Here is a 16,921-nt window from a genome sequence, read left to right on the forward strand (position 1 = left end):
AAGCAAGCATTGTTTTAACCAAAGGTATGTGTGCTTCTAGTGATTGGATAGAACTACTGTCAATATGCTTTTGCTTTGTGTGATTGGTCAAAAAACTTTTAAAGTAAGTTGTAACATTAAGTTCTGTCTGCTGCCTGGGATGTGAGCTGCTGGTGTCTTCCCATTGTCATGACCATGTAATGAGACTGATGCTGGAAAATAAAACAGCTCGAGGCGCGTTCCTAGCAGTCCTGTCCTGTTTGTGATTTGTACATAGCCCCCAGCCAGTGACAAGGGCCGTTTGAGATGCAGGCAGAGCATGAACCTCCCTAAAGGCAAACAAACCAAGGAGAAGGGCTACAGGCATGTGGAGGCCTGGGATTGCAACTGCAGGTGCCCAAACACTACTTCCACACAGGGTACCTTCTAAAGGGCTCAAACCCCTATTCCGTGGGGGCTTTTTCATTGTGCCCTGTGTTGGTCCTCCAGGAGCAGCTCCAGGTCCTCCAGCAGCTCCTCCTTGGTGCTCTGCCTTGAGAGGACACCCTCAGTCAGAAGGTAGTGACAGGCACCTTGGGCCAAGAGACGTGCAATTTATGCAGGAAAGAAGAGAGGGGTCCTGTCCTCAGCTCATGCTTACTGGGGTGCTCAGGTGCTGTGTCCCCTCCACAGTCCTGTCTCCTGTGGGGCTGTGGGGTCAAGCAGAGCCTCAGAACATGTCCATATGCACCACAAGCCACAGTGTGGGCGAGGTTTTCATACCAGCTCAGACTCAACCTGAATGTCCAGCTCCTTGGTACACTGCTGTGCCCCAGCCCTAGGTGGTGATCTTCTTCTCACAGGCTCAGCACAAGTATCGTGGTGTCGCATGTCCCACTTCTACAAGCTACCACCAAGCAGGAAATGCACTTGAGTTGTTGCATGTGGGAAAGACATTTTCTGTGTGAAATTTCACTCAACCTAAACACAGCCAAGTGCTGGCCTTAGGAGGAGATTGGACCGAGGTCATATCACTACAGGTGTGCTTTAGGTCAATATATACTTCCACCTTCCCACAGGGGGACATCCCATGCAAAAATCTCTCCCAAATAAGCATAGTAGAGACAGATCAGACTTCCAGTCTCTGACAGCCTACATTTTGCTGAAGGTTGCTTCATTTTTTGGAACTTCATGAGCATTTAACCCTAATGTATGACACCCCATGGCAGTCAGCTCCATGGTATTCACTTGGCATCACAATGCGGAGATTTCTTCTCCTGGGAAGTCTCTGGAGCAGCTGGGTTTGTAAAGGTACCAGAGACTCACCATGGAGGCACGTTCACACCTCAATAGGTTTTAAATAGGGATTTTTAAATAGTGTTTGGGGGGGGGGGGGGGGGCTGTTTTTTGAGTTTTTTGTTGTTGTTTTTGTTTTGTTTGGGTTTTTTTTGTTGTTGTTGTTGTTTGGGTTTTTGGTGGGGTTTTTTTGGTGAATTGAGCAGGGACAGAGGAGCGAAGAACCCAATGGACTCCCAGAAGGGCATGGTTTAGCAGGAGGTGGTCAGAGGAGAAGAGCAACAGGGGTGAAGGGAAGACTGAGACAAGAAAGGGGCAGTCAAGGGGAAAGCAAGGAGGACTTAAGGCAATTACAGACACTGATGAGGGATCTCTTATGACATTGATATGGGTGACAGCTGGGATTTTATGAAGCATTTGAAAGAGAGACATGCTTTTTAGGCATTTTGAGTCTTTTCCACTGCTGTGTGATAAGGGAAATGCAGCTGCAAGAAGGCATATGGCTCAGATAAGAGGAAGCTAATAAACATATGAATGAACTTTAAACCCAGCTAGATCAAAGGAAAATATTTGGCTATTCTCATAACAAGGGCTTTATCCTTGCCTTGCTATTTCCCTCAGATAGGAAACTCATCCTTTAGTCCCAGGGCAGTTTAGCCTTTTTTTCTAGGTCTCCAAACAGCACTTGTGAGAATCTAAAAAGAAAATTTATTTTCTACCTTACACTTTCTTTCAGCACAGCCCTCTGATTCCATTCTAGTCTCAGCTACTCACTCCGCAGCATCACCCTCAGTCCTTCACAGCTGCACCCACCCCAGGCACCAGCTGCAGCCCCTTACCAGCCCTGGCACCCCTGGATCAGGCCAGGATGCTCCACAGCTCTCACCTTGAAATGGAGAAAGATCAAAGTGAGCAAGAGATGGACACTTGAGCCTTACCTTTTTCCAGGAGTGAGGCCAGAGCTGTTGAACGTTCATGGATGCACTGACCTGGAGAGTCTGCCTGTAAGGTTGTTCACACCTCCTGCCCCCACCAGCACTGATAAGAACCACCATCACTCTCTGCTGCAAGCCCCCACTCCACAGCTAAAGCTGTCAGGATTTGTTTTACCAGGTGGATTTTTTTCCTTACATTTTCATGGTATTCCTTTTAATCTCTCCACAGAGAAGAAACTCCTGCCCTTCAAACCAGCCTCTCCCCACCCAGCCACTGATTGCCATCACCTACATCAGCTGCCTGGTTTCATTAAGGCCAGTTAGAGGTGGAGCTGCCTGAACCCCAGAGGACACACTTTTTTTCTTTGAGGAGCTCCACAGATCACTCTGTGCCTGTACACTTCATGTTAATGCAGCAAAGTTAGCAAATATGTTCAGCTAAAAGAAAATGATAACATCTTAAAGATAGCATTGAGTATGATTTGGGGGCAGGATTTGGCCTACTGAGGAATATTAACTCACCCTTTGAGGTAATATCTTCTTTATCTGTTGGGAAAAAAATACAGCTTTGTTTACTCTCTGTTGGTATTTGCCCAACAGACAGTATTGTCTAGTTTTGAAAACACATCAGGCCACACAAAAGAGCTGCCAGGCTCTTAGTGAGCTGATGATTCCTTTTTGTATCATCGTTTTCCTTATCTTGGGATCCAGGCTGTCATCTTTAATTATTTTAAAATGAACTGCCACATCTTTATCAGAATATTTTATCCCCTGGTCACACTTCTATCTCTTCCTTATTCATAAAAGCAAAGAATTGTGATTCATTTTATTTGATTACTGGTGTTTTGCTTCATTGCTTCTTAAATTGAGGAAAGTTTAAAAAAATATATTCAGCTTGCCTTTATATTCTGGCTCTCTAGTGTGAGTGCCCTTCCTGGCTGCTCAGCTCTTTCCAGCAGACTTTTCTCACATTCTGGATGATGAAATTCTGTGTCCTTCTTCCAGTTTGCCTGGAACTTATCAGCTCTGTGATGCTGGAGAAAAAAGACTCCTGGAGTCTAGAGCAGGTGATGCACAAGCCCAGCTGTTCTGTCTGCATTATTCCATTTCTCCTGCTTCATCAACCACAGATCTAATGACCTGGTCACTGTGCCCTTCCCCACCAGCCCAAACACCCTGGCCCTTTCCCGTGTACACCAATTTCCTTTATTTTAATTGCAGCCTCTTACTCACAAAAATCAAAGTCTGATTTACACAATCTAGTCCCACACAGCAAGGGCAATATATAGATAAATGCCCAGGTAGCTACATTTCCATTGGTTCAGCACCACACATGCATCCAGTGATCAACAAAACACAAATTTGGAAAAGTGGGGATGAAGTAAAATAGGTTTTCAGCATTTTCATTACCACAGACAGAATTTAATAAAGTAGCTCTATATCACGACACCCAAAGAGTCATCCTATAATCTACATGTGCCTCTCAAGAGCCATTTATTTAATATTTTACCATGTTAGGCTTAAAATTAAGAAATACTCTGTGCAGAATTTCAATCACATGAACCTGCACACTTTCAATCACATCCTACAAGAGGATGGGACATGCAGGTTGAGTAGAAGTGGACCAAGTGCACAGACTAGGAAGAAGTGAGGGTGGGACACTGGGCAGCAAGCTTCCCTGGTACAATCAAGAACTTGATGAGAAGAGACCCAAAAAGTGGTGTAGAGCACCCCACAGAGCAATCTGAGCTCCACACCAGAGAGCAGAACAGTAAGTGGCATGAGAGCAGAAGCTGAAATGAAAGCTGACAGTGGAACAAATGTTGGTCGGTGAAACACAGGCTGATTATACACCAGTTAGCATTGATTCGTGTGCCAAGAATAACAGCAGGCACTGCAACAGAGTGGGGGAGTGTGAGGCACTGAGAAAGAGCTCAGCACAACAGAGCAGGAGATGATTAAACAAACAAACAAACAAACAAACAAGCCCTCACCCCAAGGAGGAAATTATTAAAGCAGCATGAACATGGAGCTGCAGCCTTCTTCTGTGGGAAGCAAATTCTGCAGTGAGCCTGCAGATTAGGAAAGCCCACAAATGGCAGCTCTGCATTACTGGGGGGAAATGGATTGGTGAGAGCTGCTAGCCAGCATATGTTTGACCTTTCTGAGAAAAGTGGCATAAGCACCTTCATTAATGCCTATGGCAGGGAGAAGAGCCGGCCTGGAAGGAGCTTTGATTTCCGGACCATCTGTGATCCCGCCTGCCAAGCGAGGGGAAGGCACCAGCCAGCCCGGGCCCTGGCCAGTATTCCTCCTCATAGGCAAGAGAAGGTGAGACAGACACTTCTCATGTGCAGGGAATCTCATTTAACTCTTGAGCACTTGGGGACCTGTTGGAAATTGTGCAAACAAAAGACTCTGCTCACTTGAGCAGAGGCGGATCTGGGCTCTCTGTGGCCATCTCTGACTGGGAGAAAGGGGAGGATAGCAAGCGGAAGGACCCAATAGATTAAACCATTTTAGGCCTTGTATTTCACATGGACAGCCAGTGTTTTGGCATCCATCAAGACACAAGACACTTCCTTTCTTTCTTTCAAGCACACATGGCAAGTATTTTTCACCTCCTTTGTTACATTTTATCAATGGAAGATAGCAAAACCCATCATGCTCACTGAAAAAAATATGTGATCATAGGAATATCTGGCTGTTACATACAAATACATACAGATGGGAAGTGCTGTGAAGAAAACACAGATTGGTTGGCCTCATCTCTACAGAACAGTTTAGTACCGTGACTCACAAGAATTTGTTTGCAAAGTTGGGGTGTACTTCAAGAATTACAACCTCAGGACTTGGGCAAACAGGACAGTATAAAAAGATCAATTGGTAGGGGTGTTACCAGCCCACAGAGGTATCTCAAATCACAAATTAGCCCATCTCCCTTCATGCCTATGGTGCAAGACAATGCCTGTATTTATAATGTATGACTGGGCTCTGTCATAGGAAGAATTAGGTACTCCTGGAACTAGTAAAAGTATGGAATGTGATGAGAAAAAATGTGGCATAATTCACCTGGGATCAAAGAAGAGGTTATGTTGCCTAGTGCTGAGATATTTTCAAGCAATGCTGAGGAGGAGGATCTGCTTACACTGCAAAACCCCGCACGGCTGCTTAGGCTAAGTGCCACAGCCAGGAAAGATGTGATAGTGGATCCAGGAAGAGATATGTGACAAGTTTTCCACAGTGTCATGGAAGGTCCTGGCACTGGCTAAGTCACCACAAGAGCCTCATTGAGCTGTCAGTGTGCACTTCTCATCAGCTGCCTTTCAAAAAGAGGATTTTAAACAGATGAATGGGAAAAGGGCTACTCGTGAGTTGGTGTTCCTCTCTTTCTGAAGGGTAGATCAAAGAGCCTGTTGTGTGTAGCTGAGAAGTGAGCTGATGAAGAAGACTTCAAGAAGACTGAGAGAAGGTTGGATTACATTTGAGCAATAAATACACGAAGAGAGAGGAATTATTTCCATTTAGATATAAGCTGCTGCAAGATTAAGCAGATGAACACTGACTCTGAAAGAATTTGGAAAGAAGAAGATATATAACTTTCAGAAATAAAGTGCCAGAGCAGCCTTTGAACAGGGATGCTGGGAGAAGGTATTTGACTGTTACGAGATGACCTTGTATTAATTTACAGAAGAGATTGTGTGAACACTGGGATGGTTCTTGGGTTTAGAAATGATGATCTAATAGATGGGGTTTCAATTGCTTTAGTGTTTTTCAGAATTCCAGTCGAAAGGAGACTTGGTCACATGTGTTCGTGACACAAGATTCAGCTGCTGAATCTCATGCTAGGCCAGGTTCCTGGTTATCCCCTGGTGCCAGGGCAGATTTTCTCTTCTGTGCTTGATGCTGTCTGTTTTGGGTTTGTTTGATCTTTCCTTAGGGTATTACAGTTTTTTCAGCCAGCACCAGGATGTTGGTCCAGGTGTGCGGATGCCTCCTCAGTGGCATAGAGACAACTTTTCAGCAGTGCACCAATTTACATCCCCCACTGGCCTCAAAGCAGTGCAGCAAGCAATTTTACTTGCTCTTTTCCATGAAATTTTAAGTGGCATTAGATAAAACGGGGGAAAACTCTCATGTCTGGCAGCTGGCAGAGCATGAATCTGAAAAAGAATATGATGAAAAAAGGCACTGCCATTTGCAATTGAGATGTCCTTGCAATTGAGGGGCTTTTTCCTCTGATCTGGACCGAGTCTAGTCCTGCAAAGATTTCTGTGTATCAGTAGATCTGGGTTAGGAGAGATCATCTCATTTTGGGGAAAATTTGCCTACAGAAACCATGACTATTTGTAAAGTACAGCTTTCAGTCTGTACCCTTCCCAAGCTGAACACTAATCCATGTTTTTTTGTTTTATTAGAACAAGAGAACCAAATCCTATTAAATCACAACAAATTGAAAATGTTGCATATAAATACTTGAAAAGGTACAAACCATTTACACATAACCAACAGAGCTGTTATTTAAAGTGCATATTTTTAACCCAGGAATATTTCCCAGCTGCTAGTCCATAATCTAAATGAGCATGAAGTCTTCTTTCCTCAGCAGGAGCAATACTTAGCGAAAATCTCCTTCAGAACCAGTCTCGGCAGCCATTAAACATGCTGGATGTGCTTAGCCTAAACCATTTGACAGCAGCATCTCTCAGAGGACTGATAACTGAGTAAGGCTTAAACCTGTTAAAAACATATTTTCTGCCATAGCTTAAATACATACCTGCAGCTGGTATGAAGCCCAAGACTCTATTTGTTTTGAATTTGTCCCTCAAATTGAATTATTAACTTCCTGTAATCCACTTAGCTGGGTTTGAGGCTAAACAATACCATACAGAAGAATAGAAGTTAATGTTCTGATTTGTGCATGGCCTAGAAATTTTGACGCAAAATAGGCCAAATTTATGTAAAGTTTGCTAAATTCCATGGGAATGTGCCCTGTGGCTGCTGCATCAGGGCAAGAATATGAATTGAATCTAAGCAAGACAGGAACTGAAAATCACCTCTGATCTCACTGCCTGTTCTTGCTTCCTCATAGTCATTACAGAGGTGTATTTGGACTCTTGAGACTGAGGGAGAAGCTCCAGGTCTCACACATGATTCTGATTCTTGGATAAACTGTTTGTGTCAATGCTTTAATCTCTGGTAAAATAGCAGCACAAATACAAAGGAGACAGAATATAGTTGCATTTTTAAAGTGTGATAGAGCCATGGTCTACCAAGCAGAAGAGTTTATAAAATCATTAAAGAAGAGAAACTGGTTTCTTTCTGAGAGAAGTGCAAAAATTCAGGCTGAAATTGGAGTGGTAATTCCTTCCAAGGCTTGACACATAGGTTTTCTACTGATTTTATATCTCACATCCAACAAGATGTGAGGTTAAATGATGAGATACAATTAAAATTGCCAGATTGACCACATGACCTCGGGGAATGCCTCATGGAGCTGCCAACATGATAGCATTAGCACACCATGGTGCTGCTGACGTAACATCTCTGAAATCATTTTAAACTAAGCCTGTATTGCATTCAAGAAGGATGACACTTTCTGGGTTACAGGATGGTGCAAAGAGTGACATAAAGGAAGAAATATAGAAGGAAATTGTTCTCTTAGCTGTCCACTAGATCAGTTTGGTGCAAAGACATCATCTTGTTTCTTGGAATTCATTGAAATTATCTTATTGAGGGTCTTGCTGAACCAGGGTTGTGTGCTTTCCATTCATCCCTGCTTCTCTGTTCCAGCTACCACCTCTGGGAGTTTCATCCAGGCTTACATTCTGCAGCTGGGAAAGAAAGTCCTGGGAAACCATTTGCCCAGGGGATCTATTTTTGTCCAAGCTTTCAGAGTCAGTCTGCTGTCTGTGTACCAATCATCACATTATTCTGTTTAGTCACCAAGCTCACATCTAAGGGCATTCAGGACTAAAACTTCTCAAAAAACTGTTTTCATGTTGAGATTGGCTTATGTTTCAATGTATGACTTGCAAATCAAAACCTGCAACTCTTCTTAACCTCCTTTGTGAGAAGATGAGGTAGCAATACTTGCGCCATCCAAATTACCAGTAGCTTGGCAGATGCTCACAGGGTTTTGGATTGTTTAGAGGTGATTGGATCGTTTGGATGGTTTAGGGACCTCACTGCCTGACTCAGGGCATTGCCTTACCTCAGTACCATGGAGTTACGTCTCCTGCCTCATCTTGAATAGGAAATTGCAACCTCAGGTTGTTATTGCATTTTAATAACAACCAGACCTCACCAAGGGGGTCGCAGTACGAGTGTCCCTAAGAACATCACAGGGGCACTGTCTATCACAGGGGGATGCTACAGTCCTGGAGAAGCTCCAGTGCATGTAAGATTTTTTTTTTTCACCTGTACCCCTGAAGTTAATAAGAATACATCTTCCTACTCTGTGCAATGCCCTCCCTGCAAGGGGCTTCACTCTGGACCAAGGGTCATTTATACATTCATTTTTGTTCTCAGCCCCTTGTTGATGCCTGAGGCACAGCCAGGAGGGCAGGAGGATTGATGAGATAGCCCCATTGCCCAAAATGAAGTGCTCTGAGATTGCCTGAAGTAAATGTGCAGTTGACTCTTCTGGCAGGTCTGCCCACGTTTCTTCTGAGCTCTGACAACCTCTTGCATCCCAAGGGTCTGCACAAGAGGCAGACAGCAGGCTGAGCAGATGGACTAGGAGGCATTTACAAAGCTCCTGGCTCTTGTAGGGTGCAGCAGACTGTGTTTAAGACCAATGTCTCTGTGTCAGACACTTAGGAGCATTTAGGGCAGAGATGCTGCCACAGATTCTCTGGTCCCATGCATCTCCCCCAGGTTAGTAGGGGTAGGGACAAGTATCAGGTGTGCTCCGCGGTTGGGGAGAGGAATGAAGGGAAACCTGGGGGTCCCCAAAAAGAGGGAAAGCATGGAAGTAGGGGCACGGTAGCTAATGCCATCTCCCTTTTCTACTCCATGACCAAAGCACAGTCCCTCTGCAGAGCTACCACCCTGGGTACTGGCAGGAGCATGACACCGTGGTTTCAGTGCTGTGCTGAAAAATGCATGTAGAAAAACTGGACTGGGAATGAACTGAGCTTTTGATAAGACACTCATGTTCAGCACTCAGAGGAGCATGGCCTGCTTCACCTACTAAAGAGGACATTTGAAGGATACTCATCTTTTCAGGGCAAGCTGGTAGCTAATATCATGTGGTCTGTCACTTAGCAGACAAACACGTAACAAAGTCCTATAGCAATGCTGGTTTTGGGACAATTAATTAGAAATCGTGCAGTTAGCCGAAGAAGACAGGAATTTTTTAAATGGGGAAAGTAATTATTATCAGGGACAGAGGATGAGAGCTGGGACTGTTTCTGTCAGACCTGGAAATCCTATCTGCTCTAATACTGCAGATGTGTCTTGGCTACTGTTAGAGGCCACAGAAGAGTATCAAAAGGGTCCTTTCTGCCTTCAAAAGAGAGAAATTAATCTTTTCCCTCCACACTTCCCACTTTTAACAGATTGACTAGTTTTTTTCAAGTGACACTACCTCTTTGATAATCCTGCCATCAAATTATTCCCCTCCTCTCTTCACACTGCCTTGGGCACTGGCCCCTCCCCAGGGGCTGGGCTGGAGCAGGCTGCCTGCCCCTGACCATCCAAGTCCCACCATGTCCCCCCTTCAGTGGCCATCTTCGCTACTTACCTTTGGCCTCAGAGCAGCTGCTCTTGTGCCCCATGGAAGCTGCTCTCCCTGCACCATTCCACCTTTTTGAGGCTGATGTTGCTTGCAAACCTTCCCAGGGCAGACTGCCTGACTCCCCACGCTCCACATGGGTCAGGAAAACCAGGGCATTTTCTCAGCTCTCAGCAGGGTCAGCAATATCAGGTCAAGCTCCCCAGAAGAGGGGGTACAAAATGAGGGTCATTTTCTTCTTTCCTATTGATTCTTCTCTCCACTGAACATGAAGCAGGAATTTGAGTTAAATGTAGTGTGGATTTTCATTTTTGCACAATAAATTTCAAACAGGCCTTCATTGTCCCATGCAAATAGCATTAATCTGCAAAAGTAGCCTACTAAACATTTGAGGGACTTTATCCCAAAGGTGATGTTGTACTTCATTACTGGGCAATGATATTTTTTGCATCTCTGTTCAGAAAGCATGCCTCAACCCACAGCTGGCAATCACTAAACAAATTTAACGGATCTTTGCCCATAATCAGGAAACCAGCCCAGAAATGCAGAATTAGGATTTGCAAATTCCTATTTAAACTGACACTACAGTTTGCTGTCTTCTGTTTATGCAAACATGCTAATTAATTTTTGCCCACGTGGGGTTGAGATGGAAGCTTTACAGTTGTAGGATAATATGTTCAGATATAATATTGCAGGCCAGGATTCAATCAGTCTAATACTCATAAGCAAAGCAGTAATACACTCAAAAAGAAAAATAAACCAATTTATTTCTTCTAGATGAGCTATTAGTTTTTATGTCATTATGTTACCATTAGCACAAGCACTGGCTGACATGCACAGTAGAGATGAGTGAATCATACAGTCCTTTGGTGCCAGACATTGGAAATGGTTTTAGAAATAAAGTGGCGGCTGCAGCTAATGGGTAGGGATGGGGCTTTCCTGTCCCTTCACCTAGTCCCCATCATTAGGGCACATGAAGAAATCCTTTTCTACTCTCTTGAATCTTACCTTGCCATGTATTGATATGGCCCAGCTAGGTACTAGTGAGAGCTTAAGGACAGTCAGAGAATACTGTGAGCCATCTTCCTGAATGGAAAAGAGAAATTCAGCAGGTTAAGGGGTAAACCAGTCACAAAAAAAATCAGGCACAGAGAAAAGAAGTGGCAGTTCTATGTGCTACTCCAGATACTTGCACGTATGCACTACACACACAAGACTATGAAACCCCTGGGATCAGAATCAAATGGATTTGGGGAGTTTTGAACCTCCCAGAAGAGTGGGTTTCTGTCTTTTTAAGGTAGAGAGTTCATTCCTATCTTTCCAGACAGGCTAGGCACTAAAATTAAAGGCTGACCCAAGGCCAGGCAGTGCCTTGAGCCATATTTGCCCTTGGAAAGTTTCAGCAGTGACACTGACCTACACTTCTTCTCATGGGTTTGAACACTAAGTAAACTTAAGACAGAAAAAGCTTGTTAGGATAACAAGCCTAACTTGCCTCGGGGGCCACAGGAGCCATCTACACTGGGGAAATGCCAAACCATTATCCTGTTTCATAGAATATATGGTGCAACTGAAGTAACAGAGAGCTGCAGCTAAATGTAGATAAATGGTGAAAAACTTCCATTAAACTTCATTTCAGATGACTTTTGGCAATGTCCTTGCTCTTCCTTCCTCTAACTCCTGGTGACAGGCAACAAAGCCGAGCGCAAACTGTGTGGTCACTTAGCAGTTTGCCAGGATGATTTCTCCCTGACATTGGCTGTCAGCCCATGCACCTGCTCCCAGCCACACTGTCCCTCCTCATTACCTAAATCTGTCATTTGGCCCCAAGTGCCACCAGTGAGATCGTCTTGTTATCAGTGAAGGCAATGGCCCTGGCAAACCTGCACCATCACCACCAAAATAACTGCATCACAGTCCTCACACTCAGGGGCAACATGATGACCTTTGAAGATAATTGTGCTAAGAATTCTGTGATAAAAAGTAAGTAGAATGGTAACTTTGGAAGCAATGAGACTGACACAGTAGGCATTAAAATAACACACACCAAGTACCTAATCTGCATTAATCAAGATGTATCTTTACAGAAGCAGTCTCCAGACTCTCAAAAATATGGTTTCTGTTTGAAACAAGCAACAAAAATTTTTTTGGGCTATCTAGAAGCTTTTTGATATGTACTGCAATACTGATAATAGTGCAGAGAACAGAAACCCCATTTTCTTGTACTGGTGCACACTTGAAAAAACATTGCTTCCCATTATAGTAACTTTATTTTGCTTCAGTAGAAAGCAGAATCTAGAAGAATGAATAATGGAATAACATTAGGGCAGTGGTATTTTTAACAATTTATCTCACTACATTTGTAGCAACTGTTTACAAAGCAAATTGTAACATAGAGATTCAAGATTTGGCATTAGCAAACAGGTTCTGTGCAAGTTCCTATCTACCTAGAGGACAGCACTGTCCAAGTAACAGCACATAAAAGGCTTTCCCCTTTTTCCCTTCCTTCCCTTTTTCAAGAGCCCTTTCCAAGCAAGTTACCTGCTAACTGCAAAGCACCTAACTTGAAACAGCTTTGTGGGAAATCTCCATTTGATCCTGTGCAGGACAATCTCTCACTAACCAAAGCAGAGAGCAGGCACCTCACTGCAGAATCTCTTCCACACAACATACCTACATTGACTTCCTATCCCTCCTAGACACTGTCATGGATCCAGAGCTGCACACTGGTGGGAGCTAGAGCATCCTGGGGACTGGTTGATACACACTTGCCCCTTCCTTACATAAGTTCACATCCTGCTCCTGGCCATTGCCAGAGACCAAACACAAATATTTAATGCAATCCAGAACTGCTGGTCTGATACAACTCCTCTGACATAAGCACTCAGCTAGGGAGGTTTTGCAGTGCTGACATTAAAGCTGCAAACCGCCCCGGTCTCCGGAGTTACATGCTTAGAAAATATTTCAACCTCCAGCACCCACACAAGGTGCCACTGGTGGACCTTGGGAAGAAACTTTGGGAAGAGAACATGTTCATTAAGGGACAACATGGCTGTCACTCAGCTCCAAAATCAAAACTCGAGTGGGTTTTTCCATTTTCTTTCCTCCAACACAATGAATATCCTGACAGTCCTTTCCCTTGAAATAACAATAAAATGAGTTTATATTTAATGACTGACAGACAACGAGAAGATGGCAAATGTCAGCTGTAGCACAGGAATAAAGCTATTAATAGGATATATGCCCGGAACAATTGAAGACAGGAGAGTGAGGACAGAACCCAGGTAATTCTTTTATGTGTACAAGTAATTTGCTTGCATTTCCAAGTCTCTCTTGTGACTTTTTTTCAGCATCATTGCTTTAGGAGCCATGCTCTCCATCTGGGTTTACATGCACCTGCTTCACAGTTTGCCTCTAGGTAAGGAATGCACTTTATACTGAGGTTCTTGCATGATAATCTTTCTCCTTCTGAGCTGGATTCCAGCTTCAACTCATCTTACATGCTGGCTTCATGTGAAGATGTAAAAGCTATATGAAATGAGGGCCATTATTTTCATCAGTTTTTCAGATTTCTCAAATATTGGAGCAGTTGGTTCATAAGGACAGGATAAATGCACTATTTTTTATTTGCTACAATCAGTCAGCATCACATACCTCAGATTGCTTTTTTTTTTTTTTTTAAGGAAGAACCAGCACAATCCTAAGCCACAATTAATATCAAGGTTAGGTACAACACTGGCATTAATAGAGCCTCCTTGAGCTGAGGAAGGCTAACTAAAGGATGCATGAACACAGACAGGATTTCTTCAAGGCACACATGCCACTAAAGAAAATACTCCCATTTCATAGTGCAGGCAGGCAAAAGCCAGACTTTTTATTTAAGTTTAAAATAACAAATATTCACCTACAATCACAGTATACTGCTTAGTTTATCGCTTCTGCTTTGAATTCTGTGCTTTCATTTCACGTGTCTAGACTTCGCATTTGTGTACACACTGCAAAAGTAACTTTGTACACCATTTAACATCTGTGCATATCCTTTAGAGCTTAATAATACATGGAAATTAAAAGAAATTTTGAATTTTAAGGTACCAAAAACAATCAATAAAGTTCCACAGAAAAAAACAGTATAAATGTTTCTTACAGTACAGTACTCATAATTTTATGTCAGTGTCATTTGAATGCCATAGTTTTCAAATATTGACTGTATAAAGAGGAGACTAGGGGAAAAATTATCTAAAATGCCTTTCCTAAGTCTGTTAGACTCTGGTGATTTATGATATATGTACAGTATATAAATATATTTATGTATATATGTACATATATATTGGTTAACATTCATTATAAATAGAACTGTGTTAACCTAAGCAGTATAAAAATAGCCACTTTCCTGGGAACATGCAAACACAATATGCTCTCACCTAATCTACAAAACTCAAAACAACCAAAACCTTTAGCTCTGATTTTCTACAAATATAAATTTCAATTGAAGACTTTCAGCTGATTTAACCATAAAGTAAGTTTTCCAGTAAAGATATAAAAAACTGTTTGATGCTAGCTATAATTAAGCTCAAACACAGTATATTTTGGGTTATTTACTTTCAAGTATTTTTCCCACGTGCGCTAAATCTAGACACGCTGCATTTTTTTTCTTTAGAGTAAATTATTATTCAGCTCTAAACACTAGAAGCCAAATTACAGGCAATCTGGCATGCTTGCACTGCAGGTAAAAGGCTCTCCTCTACACTGTTCCTATGTGGGAGGCTGTCCTATTATGGCTATTTGTGCTCCAGATCTTTTGTTCATTGCAAAGCATTATCGAGATTTCCCTATCTTAAGATTCTTAAGGCCAGAAGACAAAATACAACAACCACTTAAATCTTGTCTCATGCTCACTGAAATTCACTCTGAGGTCCCTGCATTCAGCACAGTGACTGGTAGCTAGACTAAAACACCTCTGCTGTTACAGTCAAAGAGGTTCCAGCTTCAGAAGTTGAGCAAGATCTTGACTTTTTAGTGACTTTTCCCAAGGGGAAAAAAATTCGGTTCCATCTGAACCAAATGTGACATTTTTCCTTTTTTCTTGCCATACGAAAAACTGAAAAATTGTTTTGCCCTGAAACATTCCCTTCTCCTCCCAAGTGTTCCGAGTACCAGTTAAAAAAGCAAGAGAAGAAACAGGAGCTATGTTCAAAGGTGATGCTGTTTCTGTTCCTCCATGTACCCACCAGCTCAGCAGAGCACACGCTGGGCTGGACTGTGGGAGGAACAGCACCGAGTCCTTCTGCTGAGCTGGCTTCAACCATCTATTAGGAGAATGCCACAAGCACATGATTGTGCCAGTCATGTGTGGCATTTGCTGACTTGTTTTCATTCCATTCCACGCAGCTAAATACCCACTCCTGCCCACTTCAGAAGACTGAAATGCATCTGTCTTCCTTCCCTACCATCTCACCTCATCCAGAGCTTTTGCTATCTCTCAAAGAAGTATTTCATACAAAAAACAAACAGCACGGAAGACCCAAGGCACACTCTCTTCAGGACAACATTTTTCTGGTGATTGGAGGACCTTTTAAGGAAGTAGGAAATTAAGATGTAAATGGCATGGACAAAGGAGAGATCACAGTCTTATTTTTTCCTTCCTGGAATAATTGTTTACACCTGCAAGTTACTGGGAAATAGAGGATGACCTAGATATTCCCCCCTCCACCAGCTCTAGAGATATTGCTCTGAAAATGTTTTCCAGATTAAGATGCTAGCTATTGGATTAAAACTGTGACTATCAAAAATGCACATCCCAAAATCTGCTGTCAGCCAGTTGCAAGATGGGGCATGCAACTCAATGAGCTGGATGTCAGTGAAGGCCTAGTCTCCCAAAGATGTTCAACGAAGCTGCTTGTGCAAGCCTTTCTCTCTGGCATCTCTGAATGTGGTACACCTAAATCCTTATCCCTCACCCAATATGGCCTTACGTTCCCAGCCACATCTTACATTTATTCCCTCTTCCCAGGGTGGCTCCCACATTTTTCCCAAAAGTCTTTTCTATGTCAGAAGTGATGAATCCTTGTTAAAGTAGCACAGTCTTCCAGCTTTTATAATTTGAGAAAAAAATATGAGGCTTTCTATTTCTTATGGTAATTAGCATAAATGCACCAAAACACCGGTATGGATACCCGTGTATTAATTGTTTAGAGAGCTGTCATTGGAAGTTGGGGACTGGGAATTCACAAAAGGCTCGTTTGCCTTCTGATCGTCCTTCATGGAGGCTGCTTGATCTGAGATGGAAGAGAAGGAGAGCTGGTCATGTTCCATTATATGCACTTGGTCCTCTTCCTTGTCCTTCTTCACATAAAACAACTTCCTAAACTTTTTGAGTTCATGGAGTTCACAGAAAGTCTCAAGAACCACCAGCATTGCGATAAGGCCCATCAACAGATAACCTGAGTGAAAAAAAAAATAATTAAAAATTAATTATTAGCAAACCAGATAGGCAGGACCAGTTTTGAGCTTGTGACTTTTCTCACCCCTGTCATCTCTGACCAGTAAGTTAATTTTCTTTAAGGCATAATTTCAGAGCTTTGAACTGTGATATCCTTGGTTTTTTTCCTTTACTAATTCTACAACCAGAAGACCCCACATAAACAGAAAGAGTAATACCAGTGGCTTCAAATCTGTTACAACTATGTGAGGAAAAAAAACATGGAAAGGTATTAAAAAAAACATAACAATAAAAAATTATAACATGCACACTCCTTTACTTACTTACGACTTTCACGATTAAGTGGCCTTCAAAAGATTTTGATCAAAAGATGGAAAATAAACTTTTACCACAACATTCCTATATATTACAAGCAGAAGTAAAAATATGAGAGCTAACTATGGTCACTGGTTATTTCTATCAGTTTAGCAGGACAAATCACTTACTACTTCATGAGAAATTTGGAATTATTTTCCTCTAAAATTATTAGACATACAACACCCTGAAATATCTGGAAAA

General features: G+C 42.6%; 1 protein-coding gene across 1 annotated transcript in view; it reads right to left on the reverse strand.

The window, feature by feature from the left end:
- Positions 1-13,765: 13,765 nt before the first annotated feature.
- KCNK1 (potassium two pore domain channel subfamily K member 1) overlaps positions 13,766-16,921 on the reverse strand; it is a 31,374-nt gene continuing 28,218 nt past the window's right edge. The window contains exon 3 of the mRNA XM_038132432.1: positions 13,766-16,364. Within this exon, the coding sequence (XP_037988360.1) occupies positions 16,105-16,364 (260 nt within the window). The 3' untranslated portion in view covers positions 13,766-16,104. The remainder of the gene's footprint in view (positions 16,365-16,921) is intronic.

Source organism: Motacilla alba, chromosome 3 (genome assembly GCF_015832195.1).
Source record: "Motacilla alba alba isolate MOTALB_02 chromosome 3, Motacilla_alba_V1.0_pri, whole genome shotgun sequence".
Taxonomy (NCBI): domain Eukaryota; kingdom Metazoa; phylum Chordata; class Aves; order Passeriformes; family Motacillidae; genus Motacilla; species Motacilla alba.